The 24676-nt window shown below is 29.4% G+C and overlaps 1 protein-coding gene across 1 annotated transcript in view; it reads right to left on the reverse strand.

Moving 5' to 3' along the window:
• LOC129960569 (WD repeat-containing protein 35-like) overlaps window positions 1-24676 on the reverse strand; it is a 71551-nt gene that overhangs the window by 27139 nt on the left and 19736 nt on the right. The window contains exons 7-19 of the mRNA XM_056074061.1: window positions 23102-23182; window positions 22764-22917; window positions 22464-22612; window positions 15711-15833; window positions 15432-15527; window positions 15228-15320; window positions 14024-14223; window positions 12876-12933; window positions 10878-10931; window positions 9803-9918; window positions 6978-7482; window positions 2880-2948; window positions 190-318 (exon numbers count right to left, since the gene is read on the reverse strand). Of these exons, the coding sequence (XP_055930036.1) occupies window positions 190-318; window positions 2880-2948; window positions 6978-7482; window positions 9803-9918; window positions 10878-10931; window positions 12876-12933; window positions 14024-14223; window positions 15228-15320; window positions 15432-15527; window positions 15711-15833; window positions 22464-22612; window positions 22764-22917; window positions 23102-23182 (1827 nt within the window). The remainder of the gene's footprint in view (window positions 1-189; window positions 319-2879; window positions 2949-6977; window positions 7483-9802; window positions 9919-10877; window positions 10932-12875; window positions 12934-14023; window positions 14224-15227; window positions 15321-15431; window positions 15528-15710; window positions 15834-22463; window positions 22613-22763; window positions 22918-23101; window positions 23183-24676) is intronic.

A 24676-nucleotide genomic window follows, 5' to 3' on the forward strand; every position in this document is an offset into this window, starting at 1 on the left:
GCTAAGTAAAATCTTGAAATTATTAAGAGACTTTGTGGATGCCCTGTGTTTCAATATATTAAATTCATTTGCTTTAGGAATAGACTTCAAAATTTAAAAATAAAACAATGACAAAAATTTTAAATAAGAAGCTAAATTTAAAAGTCAAACAGGAAATGTATAATATAAATAAATAAATATTAAACATACTTTGACATCATTCTTGAAAAAGTAACCAACTTCAGGTTCATCTGGATTTTCCATCAATTCAGTCAGTTTAACTGCTTTAACCTCCAAATCTTTGAATTCGCACATATACGCTGAGCAAGTCATAGGCTCCTAAGAAATCACGAAGACCGAAAGAATGTACTATGTTATGCATATAAACAGAAAATTATCTTAATGTACCCAGAGTACTAGAAATTAGACCAACCGGCATAATTAACGCAACTGAAAGAGATTTTTTTTTCCCTTCACTAATGTCTTGTTGCTCTAAGTTGATAGGAAAGTATAATATGGAATTTAACAGAAGTATTTTAAAGAATACTAGAAACTAAAAATATTGGGATAGACTTGTTTTAGGCACTGCATTAAAATAAATTCATTATTTTGCGTGTATAAATTAAAGTTCTGTGTACATCTCTACTAATAACAATAGAGAATGTGTATGTGTGTTTGCTTGGTGATGCTCGAGAGGACAGACCATTTGGCCTAAAGTTACAAAATTGGGCACAAATATACTTTAGAGAATAGAAATATGTACCTCTGAGCATTTTTTTTTTTTTTTTTTTTGAAATTTGAAGTAGATGCGATTAAAGATTTTAAAATACTATAAATTCAGAGCCTAAAGCCAGTATTACCTGAATTTGATTTGAATGCATTTACAGAATTGCTAGAGTGAGGGCAAAACTTTCCTTCAAGAATTTACTGCCATTAGTATTGTGAGGGTAATTATACAAAAAACTCAGAAAGAAAGAATGATTTTAGTGAAAATGTCTCATACAAAATCGCTGAACAAGGGAATAATGCAAGCCTATGATGACAACAATGTAGGCTTAGGGCAAAAATGATTACATCATAGTTAAAAACTCATGCATACAAGAACAGCGACATTATTTTGGTAACATCATAGAAAGAGAGTACCCACCCACCCTAAAAAATATTAAATTTTCTGTTCACTTTATTATTATTTTTTCCCCTTTTCTCAAACCAAAGCCTATATCAAATGCATTTAAGTAAAATTTTCGGTACCTCTGATCAATAGTTCTTAATATACAATGCTTTAAATTTGTAAATTTAGTTATAATCATCCTGCATTATCACATAAGAATTATTTTTACAACATTTTAAAATTTAAAAGAATTATATTTTTAATAACATCAATTTAACTGTCAAACATTTTTATCATAATTTTAACAAAACATTTCTTTTCGTGATTAGCAACAATACTTCTCATGATTAAAATGAAATTTAAATCATTTCAATTTTTTCCAACAGTAATTTATCGCTTATTTTTATTCCATTCTTAAAAACTATAAAAATGCGCCCATCTTTGCATATTGAGAAGATTTTCTTTTTATATCATGTTTAAATTGAAACTTTGATTTTTTTTATTTGAGGTAATTATATTTAAAGTTTAACTTCAAAAGTTAATAATCTTATAAAAAACACAACTGCTCATTGTATCTCTTATCGAACTTTTAGTTTAATTTCAGTGTTTTTATTTTCATTGTAGCACACTGAATTTTCTTACAGAATTAGTTCATGTATATTACACACTTATATATAATGTAAAACACATAATTTCGAAGCAATCTCGCGGCTGAAGAGAGATAAGACACCCCGAATTTTTAACTTCGCCCCCATTCTATCCCGAGAGGCACAATCTATGTACCAGCAAGAAACGACGAGGCATGTCTACCCTAGAACACAAGAGCGGAAAGAGAAAAGAGCGAATGAAATATCTATCCTCAAGATTATACACCTTGAGACTCTGATAGGGACTTCTCCACACGTGTCGATATAGGTAAACGAACAATAGGGATCTTCTAAAAGAACTTGTCCAGATCAACAAATCGCCATCTTCACACTCGGAGTGTGGACAGTAAGGATTGTCGATTTCAGCACAATCACAGAGCTCCTGCTGCATTAATCAAAACAAAGAGGCGGAACCAGACCAGGAAACAAGAAAACATCCCAGAACGGAGTGTAACATGGGCCAAATCGAGATAAAAACCAGGAAATTAATTTAGATCTGGAGATATCATTATATTAAACACACACACACACACACACACACACACACACACACACACACACACACACACACACACACACACACACACACACACACACACACACACACACACACAGGGTGTTGCCGAATTCGATCGACAAATTCAGAGGGGTGATAGTTAGCATCAAGAGGATAAAGAATCAACATACAACATGGGGTCCCAAACGACGTTTAGTAGGTGAAAATTTAGTTAAAGTTTAATTATTTTCCATTTCAGATTAAAACTCAAATTTTAAGTGAGGTGACAGTGTCAATTAGTAAGATGCACAGAAAAGAAGAGAATAATATGAGTTAGATCCTATTAAAATTCAAAGTTTAAAAATATTTTGCTACGGAAGCTATTTAAAGTTAACAATAAATTAATGAAATGAAATTTTTCACAGCCAGTAATCCCAGCAAACAAGTTGGCCATCTAAGATGCCTAATACCTATATATAGCAATATATAAAGAAGGTAAGAAAAATATTGTCTGAAATTAAAATATTTCGAGCTTTAAGCCTTTCCTACAAGTTACATATTACACAAATATAAAGATACTATTATAGATTACAAAATACAAAGCATTTTTCAAATGATATAAAAATGATTAAATGCAGACTATTACCTCAGGTTCTGTACTTCTATAAATATACATTCGCATTTTGTCCATAACTGCACACATCTGAGCATCATCCTATTAAAAAAATAGATGGATATATAAATAATCTGAAAACTAAACAGTGACAAACTTTTTCCCTAATTATCAATTAATTAAGTATCGAATAAAAAAAGTTTCAATTATAATACAAAAGTTGAAGATAGGTCCGTTATTTTGTAACAAGTTCAAAAATCAGATATGATTTTAGATTTAAAACAAAATAGTAAATAGAAATGCAGAAATCATCTGTAATTAGATGAGTTAGCATTGTTTTTTTTTTTTTTGAAGAAGACTGATGATAGACACGACCTTTAGCTGAGCAAACCAAATGTTCTATGACAAGAATGTATTCGAAATTATTTAAATTAAAACCAAGTACCATTTCAATTTCAGAGCCATAATTCTTAGGAATTCTTTTCAGGTTATTAAATTCATTTGGGCATCAGTGTTGTCTTTTTAATTTTATTTTCTTATTGCAAACTAACCCTATCTGAGGAGAACAATCCTGTTATGGAAAATATTTACGATCTAGATTCATGTAATTTGACTTGCCTTATAATTGCAACAAATTTGAAAAAAGTGTTTGAAGAAGGGTGACACTAAAAGGTTTATGGAATAAGAATATAGTTATTTTTACATTACTGAAGTTTGTAAATTCCAATTGATCAAATGTTACAAAAGTTAAAAACAACGGTAAAAGACCTTTCCTATTTTTCAATTCAGAAAGTGGTGCAACGTTAAAAAATGAATGGTGTGAATTTTAAAGTAATTTCTACACAAAACATGCTTTGAAAAACGCGAGTTAAATCATTATTACAGTGGAATCGGCTAATTCGAAAATTTTTATTTCGTTGGTTAATTTGAATTTATTTTCCCTGGTCTATTAAATTTCCTTTTAGCATCATTTTAAAGTATCGTTTGTTCTTCCAATTCGTTTCGCTTAGTTCAACACCAAGAGGAAGAATTGCAATTACATACACACATGAGAATAAGACAATAAGAATCGGTAGTTCTGTTGTGGTTGGCTGCACGGTTTTGTGCACTTCTCGATCACTAGACGACAACATCTTCGTTTATCCCTTTCCAGCGAGGTCTATTAAAATTTTCGAAAAATTAGATTTAGTTGGTAGTCCAAACATAAATTTTTACTGTTTAAACTGGTTTTCCTCCGGGAAGGTTTATATCCTCATTTAAGAATACTGCCCATCTAGAGCAATCAGTTTGGTAGGAAAAATCTACAGAAACAATTATGCATGATTTTTTTATAACAGTAACACTAATTATGAATAACTTAGGTAAATATTTTTATTCTTATTCTAAGAAATCTCAATCCATTAAAACATTAAAAAACAAATTTTAGTATAATTTTTATAGGAGATAAAAATTTATAGGGGATTTTTATAGAAGACAATGAAAACAGAAAAAGTTTCATTATTTTGAATGAAACTGCTCGAAGCAGCAGTGCCTATTTGCTTTTCACAAAATAGGAGTGTAGCATGTTTTATACATTGAAAATGTTTTCAATACGAAGATACATATTTCACGTAAATAAATTGGAAATTTACTAAGCGGACGGCGACTCATATAAAGAGACTTCCGGGACATCCATTTTGAAATGTTTACAAATTAATTTGAATCGTAAAACTAATTACTTAATACCTCAAGGATATTGGAGGAATATGATCGATTGCTTTTGTTAGAATTGTAACTTTTAAGAAGCTTAAATAAATAAAATTCCGATATTAAAGTCAAAATATTGGAGCATTTTAAATATAAAATTAATGTCATAAAAGAAGCCATATTCCATCGCTGCTATCTATAAATCTGAAAGGAAACTATATAGTATTTTTTCGGGTAATTTTTCGACTTTGAAAAATGAAAAGTTTTTTTTTTTTTTTTTTGTCTTGTTTTTAGGAAAATGAATTGTTCATTTTTTTTTCCTTGTGACTACTTATTTTGAAGCTAAATTAGGAAAATGTTACTTGCCCCCCCCCTCCCCCGTCGGACATCTTGCTCCCTGCACGAAAATTCCTGCAGCTTAACCTGCTGGAACCAGAGAATAAACGCCAGCGCGTGTAACAGAATCATCTCGAATCTCAAGAAAAAAGATGCGCAAGAGTCAAACCTCTGTGGGAAAAGAGATGCTCTCAGTTTATTAAACTTATAAGGGTCAATTCTCGAATAATATCTAGAAATGGGGTAAACAGCGAATTTTACAATTATATGCTTTATAATTGGGTGAAGTTTGTAATTCAAAATAAACATCACGGTCGATTGCTTGCATACCCACGCGCGCCCATAATTTTCAAAGTCTCCAGAATCTGTATTTCAAGGAGTTGAAACATTCTGCATACAGTCTAGGTCTATTTCTCCCTGTCCTTAGATTACCATCTGTTTAGTATACATAAAGATCATTTAAGAAGTCATCGGTTCGCCTCCCATCAAGACGTGAAGGAAACGGTGCTTAAGCGGCTTGCTGCTCAGCTGATTTTTTTAGGGTATTGAAATGCTGAAGTATAATGATGAATCAATTGCATTGAGAAGCAGAGTCGCTTATTTGACAAATAATATCATTATAACCCATGACCTATTATCAGTACTCGTTATAAAAATTGAGTGCATATATTTATTAACTTAACCTTACATTTCCGGATTTTTTTTAATTACTTAAATACCACCTTACTTTGTACTCGCAATGATAAAAAAAATAACCTTTTAATTCACTCAAGAACATAACTTCTTTAAAAGCATCTATTTAGATTTAATCATGATTCATGACTGAATGGAACCTACGTTTGCACATAAAATTTAAGAGGACTAATAAACATTGTAATATTGTAAAATTATAACAAATATTGCAAACACTAACTTAATGCAACGAAACAGATAAGAACTTTACCTATTATATATGTTAAAGAGTTATTACTTTCTTATATTTTATAATTCATATCTGTTTTTCCAACAAATATATTTATTTGCAACTAGGTTAATAACTTTTTAATTTCTTAAGGTCAGCCTGAACGAACCAGGATCGGTGCCTTCTCATACCCACTACTTCCAAAAATAAATTCCTTGTCGTGGGAAATCTACCCGAAGATCCGAATTTCATGGATTCTGAAGTCTAATCAGGGGACAAGATGATATTCTTCTGATTTTATCTATGAGAGTTAATTTTCTAAAGAGATAAGGAAAGTTGAAAACTATATTCTATCAAAATGTTTGAATTAATAATTATTTGCTAATCAGTTTTGAAACTGCAAAGTGTCCAGAAGTCATCATTCGAAGCGTCATCATTTTAAATCTTCAAAAAATGTTTTTAGTTAAATAATTAAGTCTTGAACAACAGATTAGTTTGTTAAAGAGTGCAAAGATTTAATAATGCTGCTTTGAGAACAACTTCATCCATGATACAAAATCTACTTATCCAGATATCTGAACAAATTCTGCATTCTTTTTTGTGTTATAAGTATTTTTGAAATTGTACAAGACTATAATTCTGGTTTCAGAGTGGCAGAAAAATCTTTATCTAAAATTATCATTAATGAGTTTTATATAACTTTTTAAAGCATCAGCCATGTCCTAGTGTTCTCAAAACAAAAAAGACTTTTATGAATAAAAAATATTTCTAACCTCAAATAACATAAGAAATAAATGATATAAATTGTAAGCCTATAAAATTACAAGTAATTTAAGAAAAAAATAGCGTAGAAAGTTCATGTTATAGTTTGTCTGTATCAATTGAAAACTGCTGGATTGAATAGAATTAAAATAAATTATATCTTTACTTGTGTGAGTTCAATTGAGTGGTATAAATCTAATGGTTATAGAAATTTCAGTCATTCGATTATCAAAAAATTATCAAATATTTAAAAGTAAACAACTGCCTGTAAAGAAAATGATTCTAAAAAACGTGCAGACAAAAAAAAAATGTATGATAATTTACTTCCTTTCCCAGAAAAGTCTGAATTATTTAACAATATAATACATATGTTCAACTTTTTTTAAGTTAAAATAAAAGTACAGTATTAAATCACAAAAGACAAAATAATATTACATTACACTTACTGAAGCAAATTGAATATCCCATGCACATTTTCGATCAAAATCCAATGGTTTTGATACTACCGGGAATAGATTCTTAGTTCTAGCATTATCGTTGAACTTGCTTTTGCCGAAATTTCTCTGCCGGTGGTCATTAAACATTTTTGAGGAATTAAAATCATGTGTTTCTCCAAGAGTTGCTAAAGAATCTGATAGTTCTTTTTTGTTCTTGAACTTGGCCTGACGAGCAAAATTACTGTTGTCATCGCCATCCCTGCTATTGTCGAGAATCATGCCATTTGATTCCGAAGATAAGTCAGATTCCTTAGTTCTGGAAAACTGTGTTTCCAAATCAGATCCAAATTCTTTGTTTCTCGACCTTGTTTCAGATTGGAAATCAGAAAAATGCAATGAAAGTAGGTCTGAACTTTTTTTGGAGCTCAAAGTCTTCGTGTCTGCTTGATTCTTATAATATTCTGATACCGAGTGAAAAGTAATTTCTCCATAAATATTGATGCAGGCTATTATTCTAAAAACAAGAACTTGAATTAATTCAAATAAGTAAAGAAACATAATGATATCAAAGAATTACTTTCCAGAAAATTAGGAAGATCTAATAACAGAATAACTTCCACATATTGCATTTAAAATTTTCAGCAATGTGGCAATTTTTCATAATAACTCGGGATAGACAATTCTTGGACGCTAATTTGAATAATCTTCCATTTACTAAATCAAAACGCTCATAACACATCATCTAAAATTAGTATAACTTTAGTAATGAAAAATAAACATGTCGGAGAATTTATACTTTCACCTGATTTCACACTTTAGATCAAAATAAAGCTAGGAATAAAAATTTAGAACTAATTGCAGAATTTTAACAAATAAAAAGAAAACGAATAGGAGGGGTCTGAAATTACGAAATTGATATTTCTAAATATTTACTTGACATTTTATTTTTTCTAGCAGGTAAATAAGACTAAAATATCAATTACTATAAATACTTAAGAAAATCAACATGTTAAAAAGCACTGAAATTTTTATACTTTGATTGTTTTAGAATTATTATACTAAATGCAATCAATTCTTCGATAATGAATATTTTACAAAAATTATTTAAAAAATTCATAGAAAAAACATGATAATTTTAAAATCTTATAATGTATGCAAAACTAAAAAAATCTTCATTACATATTTTATTTTTAGAGTAAAACAATTAAGGTAGTAAATCGATGTTAACTAATCCTAGATCTCCAGTAATTTTTTTCTAATTTTTTCAGTTTTGAGAAAGATATGTCTGTATATGCGACGGTAATTTGCCAAGTCGATATAATTTTTAGAACAATAGTAAAAGAAAAATGAGTAAAATTCACATTTCTAAATAAATATTATTATTTTTGCACTTTTAAATCCTAGAATGCAAAACTCAACGATATATTTTGATTTTCTTCCATAATTCAATGTAACCTACATCGTTTTGCAAAGTCTTATAGCATTATTCACAATATTAAAGAAGATTATTTTCAGTAGATATTATCACAATAACAAGACATCAAACAATATGTTATATTTGGGGTTATTTTTAATAGTTTTCTAAAAAGAAATTGGCATAACCAGATTATCACCAAAAAATATTGAATTCGGAAATATTTTTTGCCAGAGGAAGGCGGCTAATCGGTCCTTTCACACATACACAAAAAATACCCTGTTTTGCCTTTACAAAACAATTATCATAAGACACAAATTTTCTTTTTTCTTTCCTTTTCCCTTCAGTTTACTAAAGCCACCTGTCGATACTGCTTCATTCAGTGGCGGCGGGGTGGTCGGCTGTAAAAAAAGTTTACTAAAAACCACACATAAACATTGATCCCGCATCTCTACCTCTGCTATTTATGTTGCAAAACAGTATTATAAAAAAACGTGATATTTACTGCTTCAGTAGTAGCAATATAACGAACAGAGAAAATATTATTCCGTTAAATTCATTAATATATAATATTAAACATTTTTTTTCTTTTTAAATAGGATTGTTTTGTTTATGTTTACTCCTCGCAATAAGAACAGAATGTGTAAAATTAATATGCCTGTTAAGACATACGGACAATGAAACATTTTCCTTTGTTTGTATACAGTCATCAGTAACTACTGCAAAAGAAGTGATACTTAAAAAAAATCAGTCTTGCCTTGCATGATTAACGTTAAATGAGTTTATATCGCATGATAGTATTCATATTAATGTATGTTTGGATTTAAAAAACTTTCACTTTGCAAGATTTTAAATTCGAGGTCAGATTATGTACTTACTTCTAAGAATTAGTTATCGCTAGCATTAATTCCAAATAATTAAATTTCAGTCCATATGCTAGTCATTGAATTATGTCCCTTATATAGTAAATATTTTTTTCCAGTCATAATGCGAATAATATGGCGAGACTAACAGAATAAAAGAAAACGACAGAATAAAAGAAATTAAAATTAACTTAATTAAAATAACTTAAATTAACAGAATAAAATAACCTATACATTTTTTATCAAACCTCATCTCTAACATTATTTTTGTTGATATTTTTCTAATTTTCCCATAAGTATACTTTTATCTCAATCATCGAAAAAAGCTTTATAAGATATATCAAAAGTGGAATTAAAAAATTCCTTTTCTGTCCATTTACGCTTATTTTGAAAAATCGTAAATTAATACTTTGGAGGGGAAAGAAACAGAATATTCTATATTTTCCCTCTTATTATTACGATTTCATCTTCACCTTTCATTTCAGATATGCAATAATTAAACAAAAATTTTAGAAACATATTATGCAGTTAAATTAATAGCGGAATTTACCACTTACTCAGATGAGCAATTCATAGCAATTTTAGAAGGTATTCCATGCTGAGAATTCTGAATTACTGACACTAAAGAGACTTTTGGTAATGAATACAGGAAGAAGCATCCAGTTACATCTGCCTAATAAAGAAAACACAAAAAATGTCAGGGCAATACAATGCACACGCATCATATGCATATTTCAGATCACTATGTTTATTAAACAATTCTAAAAACTCTCTTTCTATGATATTATGCAACGTGAGGTACTTTCGTGGTAATAAAAGAAATATTTTAGGGCATCCTTTATCGAAGACGACATGTTTTAATGAAGTAGAACTAGATTTTTGATTAGATCCACATTAACTCTACCAAAAAAATAGACATTACAAACACTCCTGAATAATGAATTTTAAACAGTAATCACATTGAGGCATATGGTGAACAAATCTGTCAAGTTTTCAAGTATGACATTTTCTAAATGAGTTTTCGGCATGGCTCTATATAATTTAATGAGGAATTAAATACTCACCAACAAATTTCGCTACGTTAACTATTGGAAGGAAGTTCTTTGAACTAAAATGATAATTATCAGAAAATATGTATTCTTGTAAGTCAATAATATTTACAAGACTTAAACAGCAACAACAAAACAAAAAAAAAGCTTTTTTTTTTTTGTCCATTACAAATGTTCATATATATATATATATATATATATATATATATATATATATATATATTGGTAGTCTATTGCAAACTCAGTTTAAATTATTCTAGTCTCTATTGCAAAAAATGACTCTAAAACTATATCAAAGTGGTCTGAAGCTGTTTTTCGTATTACAGTTAGAGGAAACAGTTATGTATTTGTAAATGAGCTCACAGGAAGGAGTACCCATCCCCCAGGGGCCCAGTAATTACTAAAAAGGGAAAGTCTAGTGCGTCTTCCCTATCAGATAATGGCTAACAGTATGGCTAATTTAACACCACTGCTATCTTTTATAGCAATTGTAAAGTTAAAACCATGAAATTTATGAGTCGTAAATCCGAAATAATGAAATAAAAGAAATATTTCTTAAAATAAGAGCAAAATTATGACTTACCAGTGCTAATGTCACATCACTGCATGTCATACAGCATATAGCTTTTGCATTTATCTACGGTTTGAAAACATTTTAATTAATGTTTAGCAGTAAATAGCATAAAATCAAAATAAAAGCAAGAATCACAAATTTTAAAGTAATGCTAGAAAAAAATCTTAGTATGATCGATCAAAAAGAACCCGAATACTGCTTGTGTTTCATGAAATAAACATTGCATTTTAAAGCAAAAGGCATTTATAGAATTGCATAGATGATCTCCAAATGACAGATGCTTAAAATGATACAGAAAATTTATTATTAATTAATACTGTGAATCAATAGCTGTTCGTCTATTAGGATTGCAATGGGGCAGAACTTCCTGAAATTACTTTTAAAGATTACATTTTTATTTTCTTATCAAATCTGCTTACTTTTGTACTCAAAGATATTGCTTATTTTTGCTTGCTTACTTTCCCAATATGAAATTTCACTGATCAACAAAAAAGGAAATGAACAGTGAAAACCTAAAAATCACACCGAAAATGAACCAATGCGGGGAAAAAAAAAAAACAACTTAAGTCAGGCTATTTGTCTAACAGCTATGAAAGCGCACAGGCGAATGAATGATTTGAAAACCAAAGACTAATTTTTTCCACTTGAATTTAGAAGTTCTAGATAAGCAGAAATGTCAGACACGAATAGGAATATGACTCCTTTCTTTCATTCTTAAAACTGACCTTAGTTGTCTCAGTTTTCTTTCTTTTTTACCCTTCTTTTTTGTACTTTTTTGATTTTTGAGTTTCGGATTCGGTTCTTGTTACACCGAAAAAACACATATCATTGATTGAATATTCTTTTTCTTTTGTAAACGATTATTCTTTGAAAAAAAAGGTATGTACATAATTTTCAAAAATGTTATTCAGATTAACGTTTTTATATTTTTATGAAGGATCAATTATTATTAATTAATTAATAAAAAACGAAGAATGTTGCAAATCATTTATTGCATATCTTATTGATATTCATTTTTGAAGTAGCATTATCGAGGTGACTCAATGGAAATGGAAGAGTGTGTGGGGGAAGGAGGTTCTGATACTTTTATATGCTAAATTATCACTTCAGTATTTAAACAACTTTCCATTGGCAAAACTACAAGGAATTTATATCATATATTGTTCATTTAAAATTTCTGAAATGCAACCAGCTTCATATGTGACTTTGAAATTTCAAAAAAAGAAAAAGAAAACTTATTTTCTCATAAAATAGATTTAAAAAAAATTACAATTTTTTTTTTCAGCCCTTCTAATATCTGAGATGACGAGCCACCTCTTCTGTGAATGGAACTATATATATACATGTTTCCATTCACAGAATCAGTTTTTCATTGTTTTTGCTGCTAGTTTGTGATTGGTGTATTTTTGTTATGTTAACGTCCCGTTCTGAAGCAACCATAGGAGTAGTTTGGAAAGAATGTTGAATTTTTGAACCACAGTCTGATGACGAGAACGACATTTGAGTCGACACTGAGACAATACATGAGGCATATCATAATATAGTTCCACATGGGGCAATGATACAGATAAAAGACATTATATTATTTCTGGAGATATGACGAAGGGAACATAGTAGAAGAAATCAGTAACAAGTAGCGAACATTGAAGTTTAAGCGCGCTCACAATCCACTGAGTTCTTTTTGTAGGCAACTATCGCTGTCGTATTTTTTTTTTTTTTTTTTTTTTGTATTATAGCGCATTTAGCAATATTGCGTCAATTGATAAATAAAACTGGATTGAAATCAAATCGAAGACCAATGAAATATGTATCTACACTGGAAATCCTTTTTTTAAAGGCAAAAAGCATCTTAAATTAATGCATATTAATTGGTGCAGACATTAAGGGACTATACTTTATTTTACCACAATAATCCTACAAAAATACACTTGACTTTAAAAAAAGATTAATTTTTCTGTAAATAAGATTTAAAACTTATTTTTATCTTTGTATATACAAAAAACTTACATTTTTGTAATCATCGCTGTAATTTTTCCCTATTACTGGAAAATCATATACAATGCATCTGAAAAGAACAATCATACGTTACTTCAGCAAAGAAAAGTTATAAATATTTTCTAATTATATCATGCCTTCTGAAAGTAAAAACATTACAGAAAAAATGAGTAAATTACATTATGGAAAATTGCCGGCAATAAAATATTTTCTTTTCTGCTAAAAAATTCATTTTAAACTATAAATCCTTTTTGAAAATGATAAATTGAAACCAATGAAGGATGCGGAGTAATGAGGTAAGACATAGAGTAAATTCAAGTAGATATAAAAAATAGCTCCAAATGAAAGAAATGACATAATTCCGAAATAATATAAAATAAGATGATATTCGCAAATGGAATATTTTAACGATGCTAATCTTTGCCTTAAATTTTTGCTTTCGTCACGATGGTAAAGAGAGGCAGAAACATTAAAAGAAAATTGCTTCAAAAGTTATACATGCAACAGGACAAATAATATCGTTCAAAAAACATGATTAGGCGTGAAGCTCAAAGCATAGCAAGCAAACATTTATATATTTTAATGTAATTATATTATATAAATTCTATCCATTAAAAAGAGTACCTTATAAATTAATTTAGCAAAATCCATGAGCGGCGTAGTTGTAAAAAGATTTTTCATTGCAACTGAATCGGCGAATAAAAATTTCCTTACAATTTAGCTAAACGTTTTAACCTATGTTCTGCTGAAACTTATATTGTGATACAAATACGTACAGATTAACTTTTTTAAATTTAAAATTTTTAAACTACAAAAAGTCAAACTTTGCCAACTTTAATTTTGGCATCTAACAAATTTCATCTTAAAATCAGATTCAAATTCTTTCAGCTGGAAACAAAATGATAAACACAAAACAGAAAGTAAAATTATCTTCAATTGATTAAAAATATTTATGACATAATTTAAACAATCATTAGTTTTTAATTGGAAAAGGCAACTCTGAAAAGACATTCTTCTTATGAAAAGTTTTCTTAAAGCAAGTTAATATAAATTATACACAGACAGGTCAGAATATATATATAAAAAATTTCTTTAAACTGCCAATGAATATTAAATGACAGAAAACAATCTACATTGAAAAAAATTACTTGATTTCTTACCTCTCTTCTGATAAACCTGGTTTTTCAGAAGTAAACTGCATTAATGACTTGCTTTTTGGTGAATGAAAATGAAATTTACAAAAAGCATTTTTTGTAGAAGCAAAAACATCAGAAGAATTCATACAAAGTTGGCGAGGTTCTAAATTAATGTTGCAGGAATCGATTGGTGATCCAATCGCATTGCACACAACAAGAGAATACTGAAATAAACAATGCATATGTTCATCACAAGAAATAATAAGTGAGTGGTGAAAATGGTAATTTGAAAATGTGAAAGCTACAATGTAAACTCAATAATAATCTAACAATCCTCATTATGCCATTAAAAAAACATCGATTTTTATTTTCGATTTCATGTTTCAGCCATTTGACATGCACGATTTCCGTATAACTAAAATATTATAATATTTCCATAAAATGGTGGAAATTTCACACTGCAGTAATAATAATAAAAAATATATCTCAATAAAAAGTTAAACTGAAAATTGCCACAAGGTGCAACATTTAATTTTGAAATTGGAGAAAAAAAAAAAAAAAAGGTAAGTCATAAAACAGGGAAATGCAAGATAATTTTAAAAATGAAATTTATATAATAATAGACAAAACAAAAATGAAATGAAATATCACAATTTTTTTATTAAAGCCAAAAGATGTATTTAGAATGAACATCATTTTTATGCTTTATAGAATAAGTACAAAAAAGTCGGAAGAAAAAATAAAACAGGCATTTCTGCAAAATTAGATTTTTTAGAGGGGTCAAGTTACTTTGTTTGAATGAACACACAAATAATTTATAACTTTCTTTTCACTATTATAATGCAAATTAGTAACATAATGCATATTTTTTGAATTTTTATAAATTAAATGGTGTTTAATTTGCTTTTTCCATATTTTCAAAAGTTTACCATTTAATACAGACACTTTAAGTTCAGACTGAATTCATGCCTTTACATTTAATTTTTTACCATTATTAGTTATTAAGAATAATATAATACCTTATACTTTTTTTTTTCCTTATCCATACTCACATACTGCCACAATGTCAGTAAAAACAAAAAAATTCTTCCAAATTTCAAAATTAAATTATGAAGCTTGTCTAAACAAATATAACTTCATTACCATAGTCACACTTTAGAAAAGACCATTCTTAAATTAAGCATTGTTTTTTCATTTTCTAATAAAATCATGCAAGCAATAAAATCACCTCTTTAGAAATATCCTCGCTCTTTGTGGCTATACAACAAAAATCTCCATATGAAGCCAAAGAAAAGAGGTTTTTCACCAATTTTATGTGTTTCTGTAAGATAAGAGGCAGCATATTGGAACACAATGCAAAAATAATACCAATACAAGTTTCAAACAAAAAAGAAAAAGAAAGACAGAGAGAGAGAAATAAAACAATAATTACTTCTTTAGTGTTCGAATTCCAAAACATAACTGTACTTTCCTTTTGATCATGTGACTTACTGAAAGCATAAGCCAGTGTATTAGAAAAATAACACCACTGGAAAAAAAAGAAATGGATTTCAAATTTCAATTAAAATAAAACAAGAAAAGAAATTATCACTAAAATACCGCATTATACGAAAAATTGAATTCACAGGTCTGATTACTTATTAAAGAGATTACGGACAATGTAAATATTAACAATATTTCATAAAATAATTGAACAAAAATCAGTACGAACTTCATAATAAGGGCGAATTGTAGCAAAAAATATGTAACAGTCAACAGCTAGAGCAATTCTTTGACCATTTCCTTCCCATGAAAGTCCACATATATTTCCAGCAAATCGAAGTATATGAATAATCTAAAAGTAAAAGTATATTCATTTCTGAATAAGTCGGCCCATAAAAATTATAACAAAAAATAAATACTTAATAGAACTTGAAAAATAAAACATCTCTCGCAAAATCTTCAGATAATTTTTGAACTATTCAGGCAACTAATCATCATATTCTTTAAAACAGGCCTTTACTTACAAAATCGAATGTACTTTGTAATAAAAGTGTTTAATAGTATCTCCCATAATTCTCAAGATATACGCAATACTTCCCGAATTTACCATTGGAGAGCACTTGAAAGTATTTGGTAGTATGCATAAAACCATTTTACTAGAAGTTATCCACCCACATTCATGGCTGCAACTCTCTCGGTTAACCAGTTATCTGAGTTGCACCAGACTTAAGTATTTATCCTATACACTCATGTCCAAAATTAAGGTCACAAACATAAAGTCTGAGAAAAATGAAAAACTGTTCACTGTGTTGCCACGAAATTTGGCATAGAGGTACACTACAATGGAAGAAAGAACATAAACACATAACAACATGAAAAAAAATTTAATTGAGAATTAAGAAACAGGGTACATCAAAAAGTGTTACTTTATGAATCCAAGATAAAGCATTTATCACGGGAAAAGCCTGTCTAATATGGAGTGTGACCACCGTGCACTGCTATACAGGCTTCACAACGAGCTTTCATACTGTTTATGAGGGTGTCAATAAATGCTTGGGGCAACAAAGCTCATTCTTCCAAATGGGCGGCTTTTAACTCTTGGAGGGTATTAGGAGGGGGGTTACGCAGTGCAATGGCTCTTCCGAGAGCATCCCAAACATGTTCAATAGGACTGTGATCCGGAGACCTCGAGGGCCAGTCCATACGTCGAATATCCTATTCCTCAGGAAAATCATCAACGATCTGGGCTCTGTGTGGACGCGCGTTATCGTCCATAAATATGAAGTCTCGGCCAAAATACCCCGGAACAACCTCACATAGGCTTCAAGGATCTCATCTCTATAGAGATGTGCATTGACAGTACCCGCATCGAAGACGTGCAGTGGTGTATGACTGCCCAACATTACGCCACCCCAGACAAGGATTCCTCTGCCATCAAATCTGTCAATTTCTTTGACGTAGGAGGGATGATAGCGAGCTCCTCGCTCTCTAAAGATGAAGATTCGACGAGTGTCACTCTGTGTGGTAAATCTCGACTCATCACTGAAAAGAACACGCCCCCATTCTTGCTGTGCCCAAGACTGCTGTGTTAGGCACCACAAGGACCGGGCTTTTCTGTTGGATGCAGTCAAAGGGACGCACTCAACTGGTCATCGGGCATAAAGGGCCCTCTCTGCTAGACGTCTGTATGCTGTTTGTCTAGAAATTCTTATTCCAGGCGCAGCAGCAAGGTCAAGAGCAAGTTGAGGAGTCGCTGTCAGCCTATGCCGTCGTGCGCTTAATACCAAATAGCGATCCTGTGCAGGCGCCTTTGCTCTGTGACGGCCTTGGCCGGCCTTCCTGGTTACAGTACCACTTGTTTGGAATTGATTCCACAACCTGGATACCACTTTCGGCGCCACTTGTAATCATCGAGCCACCTCCGCTTGAGACTACCCAGCTTCAAGCCTGCCAACGGCTCTGCATCTCAATGAATCGTCTAAACGATTATGAAAACTCATTCTCACTGGAAACATGTTAAATTTTTTGTTTTAATGCAATATTCACAAAATTGCAGACAAAAATCCCAGATGCCTAAACGGTCTAATTTTAGTAGTTCCTCAAAACCTAATGCTAAACAACATTTTTTCCCTCAACAAAAGTTAATATAGTGTTGCCGGTCCTTCATAATATATAAAATATAATTTGTTTAAATTTTACTGGTAGCCATTTAAAATTACTTTGAAAAATATTTTTGTGACTTTAATTTTGGACATGAGTGTATATAATATAAATTCACTAATTATACCTGGAAACTTAAACTGGCTTCAGACATTTTCCACATAAAAAGATTCAGTGCAATTCAAAATTTGTAACATTACCCAGATATTTCAAATGCAATTCTCAATAAAATGTCGATCGAGGTTATCAAAATAAATGTACAGTATATAATTTAAATTTCCATGCAATTTGTATTATAGAATCCATAACGTCCATAGTTTATAAATAAATAAGTTTTCAATTTGTCACTAAGGCCTCCCTAAGCAGAGTAGTAAGAAGTGATTTAGGTGACTTTGTGACAGAACGAAATAAAAGAAAAAACAATGAGATCCCATTATTTTAAAATAAAATTCCAAAAAAAAAGTTTTTAAAAAATACTTCCGTTAATCAATATAATCCGTATTCCAAAATTTCAATGAACTAAAACCCAGCATTTCAGACTTGAAAATATTCCTTATTCGCCAATTTGTCGGAATTTATTGCAAAACTTTAGAGAAAGGTTAAAAAAAAAAAAAAATCCCAGACTAAACTTACAACATCGCTGATTTACGGCTATTAATTATATTAGTTTTCTGTTTTATTTCAAATCATTGCATATGCATAATATACATTATTAGATAAACATCCTAAAAAATGTATTAAAATAGAATACTACATTTCTCATAAGGAAAAAATACCGCAATTTTTAGCAAAAAGGCTTTGCTATTAAAACTGAATAAGAATTCTATGAAGCATCTCTTAATTCTTAAAACACCTATTTTCAATGCAAGTTAAATTATATTAACAGTAAAGGCTATTATGAGCTTTTACTCAAAACTTTCAAACAGTTCAATAACTAAACAGTGCTTTTTGCGGGACTATCAGAATAACAATTTTGCGGCATAAATATAAAAATAGTATAATTATATAAATCCAATTTAATTTAGCAATGATTTTAATGAGAGAAACTGCCGATATTATTTCAAATCTTTTTTTCTTTAATAAATCATAAAAAATCAACTGCTTTAACAAAAAATGTACGCTTTTATAAAATACAAGTGTCTTTTAATTCTATTTAATATTATAAACAATGCTAGACATAAAACAATAATTTATATAAAATAACTCAAGTAACAAACAGTTATTGCACGTCTAATACTCTTAAAATGCAAAAAAAAAAAAAAAAAAATACAAATAATAACCAATTATGAAAATAAAAACTGAAATATAATTAATTAAAATACTAATAAAAAGCACTTAGCTGAAAACAACCAGTCCTACTTTAAATGAATTCAAGATTTAAAGCTCCTTTGAAAAAATTTGAGGCTTGCAAAAAATGGAAACCTCAGACTTTATAAAAATTCAAGATAAAATCTTCATAAATCTTTAGCTCTTTGAACTGCTTCAAGAATTATTTTTTTTGTTTAATTTCTTTAAGCTAATATTCTGTTCCCTGTCTCTTTTCAAATTTTCGTTTGATACCTTTTCTCCCTTTTGGTTCTCCTCTTCATACTCTTTATATTTGACTCGCAAGTTCCTCATACTTAAAATCATTTGTTTTGACACTTCAAAATTACTAATTCCATCATTTTCTTAAATGATATTATTAAAAATTATTCTTGTAATGAGTGTTTGTTCTTTCATATTCTTCCATAGGCAATCATTATTGATGGAAACTCCTCTCTCAACATTACTGTTGCCACCAGAAAGTATAATTATCATTTTAAAAAATGATATAGAATCATTGCAAGGTTTCGCGTGAGTTGAGACCAAGTCGAAACAAAATTTATCAATTCTTTCTGCTCTTTTGCCCATCTCTAGGTTTGGCACATGCTTTTGATTCAACACGTATATCTTTTGGATTACTATTTCCCTTATCTGCAGAAATTGAAGTCATTAAATTATTCTCACATGAGATGAACAATAATTTTGCAGGCTTAGGGCAAATAATGTTTCATACAAAGTTACCAATGGACTAAAAGAAAAATAATAATATCAGAATATTGGTCAGCGGGAACCACTCTAGTAACGCATCAAAAATTAGAAAATTTTGCACATCTTTAAAAAACGTAATTAGCTGTTCTTTAGATGTTTTGGCATTAATAATCCACAGTGGAAACCTTAACATTAATTTTTGCTACATTCTCAAAGCCCGCGTTCAAAATATTCCTCTGCTTTAATACACCTATCACCACAAAACCTCTCCAATTCGTTACCAAAATTCGATACCAATTTCGTTAGATCTTCAAAAAGAAATGAGATTAGGGATACATCTGTTTGATATTTAGTTAAGAAACTTTGAAATTTATTTGCAATGGAGAGAAAAAATGTCAATTTTGTTGGTAAAAGGTGGTCACTGATATGTTTCATAAAAGTGAGATAGCTCTAGCTGATTGACCACATTTTTGTTCCTTCTTCGTTTTTTTTCTTTTTCTTTTGCTTATTTAATAAAAACTTTATACGCTGGGGGATGCAAAAACTTCTTGCAGTCATCTGCAAATTTCCCAACAATCCCGCATCAAATATAATTCCTGAAATTATTTTAAATTAGTGCATAATGTATAAAGAGATCTTTTGGCAGAAATATCTTTAATTACGAAATATAGAGCTCTCGTGAAATCAAAGATTTTCCGGTTACCTTGATGGCTGGCAATAGCTCTCCGCACCACATTGCTTAAATTATTATTATTATTTTTTTTTTTTTTTGTTGTTGCATAAAGAACAATAACCTGAAAGTTTCCTATCAAAAGGTACTTCTCCCATCCGAAATTATTTATCCATATGCAATTGAAGGAACATTTCTTCGCCGTCTTTCATGAAATGATAACTTTCCTGAGTGAATACCAAATGAAATGAAAGCGAATACGAAAACGAATGTAAAGAATGTAAAAGAAGCGATGACTGAGGCATCAAAAAATAAAATGGTGAATGTTGAGAAATTGAAATACACGTTTAATAGAAAAATTAAATTGAATGTGTCCTGTAACATGAATATCGGGAGCATAATTTAAATAGAGTAAACAGATTTATCCTCGCTTAATATTTGAATCTTAGGCCTACATCATGAATTAATCATGACGTTCCAAAAGTAATTGACATTGATACGATCCCAGCGAATGAAAAGTAATAAATAAAAACCAAGAGAAAACCGATCTTTCCTATATTTCCATTTCCATTAGGATTGCTGTAACTCGCATTCTTCAGTTTATCACTCCTCTTATCTTAAAGAAATTCAAAAATGTTGCCCTACCCTTAAAAGAAATTGGTACTGGTTTACTGTCATTATGATCATTTCGGCAACATTAGATTTCGGATGTGCAGAAATGATTGAGCGAAATGGTCAATCGCGAGCATGTTTGGCGCGTTCGTTGCTTTTTAGATATTTTAATGAATTTCCCTGGTATATTTGATTTGCCGGTTCTATCGCCATCCTAACTTTATTAACATTTGTATCTCAGCTGATATTTTACACTATTTTCACTTTCCTTGAAGGATAGGATAAGAATTTCCACAAAGAATCCTACTACAACTTAAAAAATGTACACATTTGTTGCTTTCTTTTATAAATCACACTTTGGTACAGTTTCTGCTGCGATATATGCTGTGATTTTTTATGACCGTGTCGTATGTAATCTATAGACAAAAAACGATCCCGATCTTTTTTTTTTTTTCCCCAAGTATTGAAAGAAAAGTTAAAGCAGTTTACTCTTTAATTAATTCCATCCAGATATGATTAAGAAATATATTTGAGATCTAGAATTTAGTTGACATATCAATGGCATGTGATATTTCATCGACATTTTTTTTTTTTTTTTTTTTTTTTTGTAAATATCACTTTTTTAGCAACATCGCTTTTATGAGTGCCATACACATTTTGTGAAAGTAAAGACAATGTCAACACTGTATTGCATTGTACAAACTTCCTCAAAGTTCCTTTCTTTCGAATATCGTTGTCTTCATTTCATCATCAAAATTTTTTCTGGGTGTCATTTTTATATGGAGAGTATTAACTTTTTTTGTATGTTCACAAAGTCTCTTACTTTATTGGCGATTGTAAAAACTGTTCAAAATACAAAGCCAACTAACTTTCTTATTACGTTGATTTTTCAAAAAGTTACTCCATTAAAAAATTCTTTTTTGAACGTTGCAGCATCTAGAAGCAAAATTTAAAAAAGAAATTCTTATATGATAATACGTACAAAACATTAAAAAAAATCACCTTGTTGAGCTAGGTTGCTTATATGCAAATCGATAGCGTAGAAGGACGATCAATAAAAAGAAACATTACAAGTGAAATAAAGAGTGAGATAAAAATGCAAAGGCACCATAGAAATTTAAAATTTCCCAGACAGTGTTTTATTCATTTCTCTAAAAGCAATGGAGCTAACCAAAAAAAAATTAATTGATACTAAGTAATCACTGACTCTCTTTTTTATGATATAAAAAAGTAATACATGAAAAAAAGAAGCAAGAGAAACTACTAGATTTGTGGCAAAAACCTAGAAAATTTAAATTAGCTTTGTAGTAAGTTAAAAAGAATATTAAAATAAATAAATAAAACATATCTATAACTAACTTATTACCAATATATATTACTTAATATATATTCAAGTACACAACAATAGTAAGATTCCTAAAATAAATGCTTATAATATATGATAATATTGGAAAGGAAAAATTTTAAACAATTAAAATCAATGTGCTAAGCATTGTATTTTCTAGTATAACTAAAAACTTAAAATACCTCTCCAAATGCATTATAAAATTTAACTTCATGAGATTTATCATCAGGATGATTAATTTTCTCTTTTTTCCCGGCAACAGCAACAATGCTACCATTGAAATTCCATTCCAAGCAGCTTATAACAAGGTTTGTATCAATTACAGCAGGAGCTAAGAGTCAAAAATTATAATCAAGAGACTTTTCAAATGCTAGTAAAAAATATTATTGCAAAAAATTTAAAAATCACAAAGAAGCTAAGGCATGATTAGATTGTATTAATGCATAATAATAATTACTTCCAAATACAAAACAAATACTTACCATTATCATTTTCATTTTTCAATAACTGAATTGTACCACTTTCAAAAACTATGGCTAAAGATGGTATGTCAGGATGCTTTTGTTTCTTAAACCAGCTTATCATTATCAAATCGTCCTTTTTCTTGGTATCAATCGATGTTATCGGAACTTTACCCTGCGTAATAAATCATAACAATTATTTTTAAAATATCGAAAAAATTGCTCATCAAAGAGCGACTATATTCCTCTTTAACATAGGTTTTCGGCTAAGAGACTGTTTAATTAACTGCATGTTTCAACCAATACATCATATATCACTTTTTATGACAATGGAGAAAAATGAAAATATATTTACTTACTACAAACGCTCCACCAAATTCGTAAATATGAACCTCGGCATTGTTGCACCCCAAAAGTAAAAACCGTCCATCCGGAGACCACTGATATGAATTCGAAAAAAAATTACACAAAAGAATTAACAATTAAAAATATGCATTCAACAAAATCTAAAAATACAACTGTAATTTACGGAATAAAAGAACTAGAAAAATAAAAGCCTAGTAATCAATATATTACAGAAAAATACAAATTTTATTATGATGTGTGATTTTAAGAACAGGTATTATAAAAAGATAGCTACATTTGTTGACAAGATTATAGTGCAAACAGAAATTCAATTAATTTTACAACAGCATTAATCATACTTAATAAGTACTAAAATACATTTCAAATTTCTCTATTCGGAGATTGACGCATACATACTATGTGCTCAAAAGTATCAAAATATTTTCAAATTTATCTAAACAAATTATGGTTGGATTCATATTTTATAATGCATATTCAGTCACGTAGGTATTTTGGGGATAAACCAAAAAAAAAAAAAAATGAAGAAAAGGATTCGGGATCATCTTGTTTCACACACCGCCGCAATTATGTGTAATACTTCTGCAGATTTTCGTGAAAATAGCATGTATATTAGCGAAGATATAAGGAGTTTTTTCATCCCGAATTTTTTTCTTTCCTGTTTTGCTTACAGAATTCAGAGTTTCTACCTAAATTATACGAGATTTTTTTTTTTAAAAAAAGAAAAGTGTATATGAATTATTATTTATATCTCGTATTAAATACTTTGAAAATTCAACAATTACGAATGCTAGTAGTAAATAAATTTTAATTAAGATCTAAAAAGAAACTAGGGATATTGTAAAGATTTAAAAGAAAGTACTAAAGAAAGAAATGCTATCTTTATAAATAACATTTTTGTCTGAATGTCAACTTTTATTAATAATTTAAGGTATGCAATACCCTAGTATCACTGCTTTCGTAAAAATTTCTGCATTTTTTTATTATTATTTTGTATTAAAAACAATACATTTAAGATTCAAAAAAAGATTTAAGTTTCTACAGTAGTTAGAAACATGTTATTGACAAAATTATAAACCAGAAGTGAAATTTTTGAAACCAAAACTAAACCGTAGAAATATTAAAAATGTGTATAAGTAGCTGTTGGAGCTGTTATGTTAATGAGCTGTCAAAATATTACTCCACAATATTTTATTTTTAAAGAAATTTATTTAAATATAGTATTCATCCAAAAGCTTATTAAACTAATATACAAGAATATATTTAAAATTATTAACTAATTTTAATTTTCATTAAAATTAACTACCAAACATTAGATTCACATCTCAATACAACTATTAGATAAATTATAACAAGGTAACTTTGATTGAATTCGATTAAGAAAAGATTTGTTGAATTTATTCAAAAAAAATTTACTGTGTGGCTCTATTCATTAAAGTTACTAAAAGGAACAATCTTCAGAATAAATATTTAGAATTATGATAATCAAGGATTTTCTCTTCGAAGATAATTAAGTAATCTGTGACCAATTCTAAAAAAATATTTTTTTAATTGGGATACTAAAGAAGTTT

Source organism: Argiope bruennichi, chromosome X2, assembly GCF_947563725.1.
Source record: "Argiope bruennichi chromosome X2, qqArgBrue1.1, whole genome shotgun sequence".
In the NCBI taxonomy this organism is placed as follows: domain Eukaryota; kingdom Metazoa; phylum Arthropoda; class Arachnida; order Araneae; family Araneidae; genus Argiope; species Argiope bruennichi.